Here is a 5149-nt window from a genome sequence, read left to right on the forward strand (position 1 = left end):
CTAGTTACATTGTTGGATTGGTCAGGCAACTCAAAAAACTCTTTTTTTTTTTTTTTTTTTTTTTAAATCCAAAAGTCACACATTGCAATTGGTACAGAACATTGGATATAAGGATTAAGTTCTAGCAGCCTCTGTTTTGTAACAGAAAGTATCTAGAGGTATTTGTTTAGTTGATAAAGAAAATCTGGATTTAAAAAAAGAGAAGAAAAGGCCCATAATAAAAATTAATTGACAGTACTAACTCTTAGGAGGATAAAGGAATATTTTATCTTCTGTATAAATCGGACTGCTTGGAGAGTAGTCATTCTTGCAAATTTATGCCTTAAGCCTCTTCTCTGCCCTACGATATATAATGAATAGCATTAAATTATATCAGGATTACATAATGTGTGTGCGCGCACATATAAAAAAACCAGGGTGGCTAAAACTAAACGAAAAACAATTCATTTGTGAGAGAAATTAAAGCATAGGACACTTGGATTCAGTGACCCCATTTAAGTGTTGTAGCTAATAATTGATGTGGAACAGATTATAAATACAGTTCATAAGATTCTGAACTCTCTATAAAAAGATTACTGAGAGCATAAGTTTGGTTTAGCTTTAATGAAACTAGAGCTGTTTGAACAACTTCCCTTTCCTCCTTCTCCCAATCCCCTTAAAACAAAGACGAGAATTCACAATTGTGTTCCTTTTTTCTTCCTACTCCTACACACTGGTTCACTGGTTTTTGAAAAAACTTGGCTTTTTGGAGCTGTTAAATGGAACAGCAGACCTATTATGAAGTGTGTGTAGTTAAAGGGCTAAACTAATGCTAGAGGGATCTTTGCATATAGGTTAGCAATTCCAAGTTTCTATAAGTAGTGTGCACATGTCTGTAAAATTAGGCCATACATTATGCAACATTTTTAACACAAGTGGTTAACATTCCTCTTAGAGGTGCAGGAGAGACTTGAGAACTCTAAGTGAATGTCTCAGACATGAATGCCTTAACACACCCAAGGTGTGTACACTGTAGCACTTAATTACCTTAGTGTCTTTCATCATCCTCTGCATGCAAGCGAGGCAGCATCCATGACACCCTGGCTAACAGGGTTCTGGGTTCTCCTGAAGTTTGACAAGTTAGAAAAGCTTGTAAGAAACTATTTGAAAAGAAACAAGACAAAATTGTTTTGTAGCTTCGTAAGGACAGCATGTCTCCACCTACCAAGAAAGAAAAAGTGATGCAATGTAAAAAGCTACTTTTGTTTTAGAAACCTGTATTTCAGCTTTTCACTCAAGGTAGTTCTGAAACCAAACCAAACCACCCAACTAGAACCATTTAAGTGTAAGTGCTTATTATGACTTTCCACACCTAAACAGATTCATCACAGTGGGTGGAGCAGTCTATGCTATATCCACCTCTAGTATAAAGAGCCATCCAGAAAAATTCCCTCTGTTTAAAGATTCTAAATGTGCCTATTTTGAAGCACATATCTAGTTAAAAATAAAGATTTCTGAAGTATTCAAATGCAGAATGCTCTGTTGCCTCAACCTCTAGAGGGTCTAGGATGGTTCTGCCATTATTACCCAAGCTGTACCTGTTCTTTAGATAGAGACCTGCAGGCTCCAAAAAGGCAGTCAGAACCTTTGATCAGTGTTATACATGCTTTTGAATATAGTCATTGGAGTCTCTTCACTTTCTTTTGTAATAAGATCTTAGAATCTTGATAATAAATTGCATTTGCTACACCATTGATTTGGCCCCACTGATACTTATTTCATGGCAAAAAAAAGGTCACCCAAGCTAGTATAACTGTCCATCAAATCCATGTTGCTTAGTGCTTCCTGAATATCCCACCCATAAATCCTCCATTAAAAGAAAAAAGCAAGGTAGGATGATTTTAATAGTTATACATTTAAGTACCTTTTAAAGGCAAGTAATATTTTCTTATCCAAGCGTTATTACAAAGTACAGATTTGGTGCTTTTATAAGCTACATTCATCCCCTTTTTACCAATTAATTCTGTGTCAATTAACTTCCAGATTAGATTCATATCCATGTAGCTTTAAACGTCTAACCAGAACCTGAAAGGCTTGGAACTCAATCATTAAAAAAAAAATTGTATGAAAAACATATTTATTAAAACCTCTGTACACAAAAACAAACAGGTATGTACAGCAAGTTTACATGAAGAATGGTGTTACAAAAGATAGAAGTGGTACTTAAAAAACTGACCCCACATAAATAATTTATAAAAATATCTGAAATGGTGAGGCGAATGCTGGTAATCCCTGATTATTTCCATCTGGTTGCCAGGATTTAACATGGGAAATTTAAAAGTGGCAGATCTTTTAAAAACATTAATATATTAAACTTATCTACAGGGTAATTAGCAAAAAACGTAGAAAGAGCAGACTAATGTACAAAGGACAGATAAAAATCACCATTCCACCTGACCCCAGTCAGAGACATTATAAATCTTAACCAAAAGATTCAACAGCAAGCCACGACTTCCATGTATTACTGGGTATAAAAAATTCAAATCAAACCAAAACAAATCAATAGTCTTGTCATCTTTGTGTAAGGTTTTGATTTCAGCAAGTTCTCCTGTACTGAAATGGCAGCATTGGTCCTGGTTAAGTGGGAGCCCTGAATGGACTTAAGTTGATACCAGGAAGAACAGATGCAGAACTGTATTTGTCCACTCTCCACAAGCATTTGAAAAGCAGGGTGCAGAAGCATATCCAACTTGGCGGATACTTTTAATTTCTTTTGGGGCCCAAGGAACCACAAAAGGAAGACCAGTCACACTGAAGGCGTTTTCTTTTTCTGCAGGTTTCTGGGGGAATTTTTTAACACGCTTCTGATTCGAAGATACACACCAGTAGATTCTGCCATATTTTCAAACTCAAATGGCGTTATTCCTGCAGCAAACTTGCTCATGTCAGGAACAGGACTCAAATTTTTTGTAGATGATTCAGTGCTGGTCACCACGTCAGCAATGCCTTTGTTTCCTTCATCATTCTCCTCACTTTTGGAGGCTGTAGTGTTGTCATCCAGCATGCCTTCTGAATCCATAGGATCAGGGTCTTCCTTTAAATCAAGCAACCCATCCCCTGAACTAGGACTACTTTTAAAGTGCTCATTGCTGGGGATTTGCATATTAATGCCCGAAACACTAGTTTCCATTGCAACTAGCTTCTCAGATGTTCTTCCTTCTGGAAGAACTTCCAGTTCATTCCTAGATGGTGATGATGCAACAGAGTTCCCAGCTAACGGTGTGTCTGCAGGTATATCAGAGTCACTATTTGTACTGTCTGCCTGCTCTAGTGCAGCCCAAATCAGTCTCTGCTGCTCTTCTAATTCTTCTAGGGTCAAAGTATCTTCATCCATAACAGGTTCTCCCACCCTGGGGTGAGACGAGTCACTGGAAGAAGTTATTGGTGGTGTATTCCTGGGAAGAGGAGGGGGAGTAGGTGTTGGAGGCTGAGGAGGTGTAAAGTTGGGTGGAGTAGCAGGAGGTGTTCCTCGTGGCAATGGAGGTGGTGTTGAAATTGATGGCGATCCAGGTGGCAGAGGAGGCTGGAACTGAAAACTATCATAGGCTTGAGAACTCTGTGACATGTCCAAATCTAATATTAGATAATGAAAAATCTTAATTAGTAGTATTGATGCTTTAATTCTTATCTTGGCTGATTTCAAACCTAAGCTTCAATTAAAAACAGCACATTTGTATTAAGTGTTTGTCATCGTTGTCCCCACCCCCATATCCTGAATCTCAGGCTCAAAACCAGAAAGTTATATCCAAATGAATGTCATGCAAGATAGGTTTTTGAGTGGGTTTTTTTTTGGCGGGAGAGGGAGAGGCAGGAGGTGGTCATAGGATCCCCAAGGAACCTTCACAAAGATGTCATTTTGAATCTCATGGGAAACCATGATGGTAGTATAAAAAAGCCACACATTTTTAAAACAGATAAACACTTAAGGTTTGAAAGCAAACTTTTCAGATTTGTGCTCCCAGATGTATAGAGGTTCTCTCCTCAGAGAGAACCCAAAAGCCACTAGATTAGAATTGCTATAGAAGCCAATTCATTAAAAAAAAAAAAAATCAGTCTTAAAAGAGGCAACAGTTTCTACACATGCTTTATAGATGGCCCCTCCTGAAAATACCAAAGGTGTTGTCTGTAGCTAATATCGATCCTTCAAAAACTGAAACCAGACCAACTCAAATTAGCATGTTTGTTATTCAGGACCCCTCTACAAATTAAAGGTATTTTGCAGTTAACTGGTAATGTTCCCCCTGCGCTGGCAATAAGATCCAATAAGTGATTCCACAATTGTGCTTCTTGTCATACACATGCAGAAAGGCAAAAGGCATTATTGTGCAAATTGCACATTAGATCCCATTGTGCCTTCAGCTTCAGAGGAGGCCTCAGTAATCCCAGTGTTACTACTAGGAGCGGTGACCTAAGATTCCAGTTTCCTTGAACAGACCATTCTGTTACAGAGTAAAATGCTTCGAAGAAGAAATGGTGGGTGTTACAGCCCCAAATATGAGCCAAAAATAATGCAAATATTTGAGCACCATAGCTAGTTTGCTTTAGCTGCCAGTTCCAATACCATCTAAATCTCCTCTTAGATAATGGCTTAGTAATTCAGTGTCAGTTATAAACACTGAAGAGAAAGGAGCAAATCCAAAATATTAAAAAAGTAAATTATACCAGAATCTACATCCATGTCAGCTGCTGAAGCCACCACTGAATTGTCTTCTCTTAGCTTCTTTGAATTATGAGGGCTTGTCTGAATGGCAGGCCTTTTATTATTAGATTTTGGACTTGGCTGAGGAAAGAGTTACGCAGGAACAAGAAGAACAAGTTAAGATTTTATAATACTGCCATACGAGACAAAACAATAACACTTCCTACCACAGAATTATTTACACATTGTTATAAGCTGGACGAGCTCGTCCTCCTGCTCAGTGCAAAGAAATATGATGTCATTGGAATAATGGAGACCTGGTGGGACTCCACCCATGACTGGACCATGGGTATCGAGGGCTATACCCTATACAGGAGGGAGCGTGTTGACAAAAGGGGCGGGGGTGTAGCTCTCTATGTGAAGGAAAGCTACATGTCCCTGCAAGCTGATGTTGGCGACCGGCATGGACAG

The 5149-nt window shown here is 38.5% G+C and overlaps 1 protein-coding gene across 1 annotated transcript in view; it reads right to left on the bottom strand.

The window, feature by feature from the left end:
• Positions 1-2099: 2099 nt before the first annotated feature.
• The window catches only part of ZCCHC8 (zinc finger CCHC-type containing 8), a 17687-nt gene continuing 14637 nt past the window's right edge, over positions 2100-5149 (bottom strand). The window contains exons 13-14 of the mRNA XM_019538753.1: positions 4702-4819; positions 2100-3612 (exon numbers count right to left, since the gene is read on the bottom strand). Of these exons, the coding sequence (XP_019394298.1) occupies positions 2786-3612; positions 4702-4819 (945 nt within the window). The 3' untranslated portion in view covers positions 2100-2785. The remainder of the gene's footprint in view (positions 3613-4701; positions 4820-5149) is intronic.

Source organism: Crocodylus porosus, unplaced genomic scaffold (assembly GCF_001723895.1).
Source record: "Crocodylus porosus isolate Cpor-Errol unplaced genomic scaffold, CroPor_comp1, whole genome shotgun sequence".
NCBI classification, from domain to species: domain Eukaryota; kingdom Metazoa; phylum Chordata; order Crocodylia; family Crocodylidae; genus Crocodylus; species Crocodylus porosus.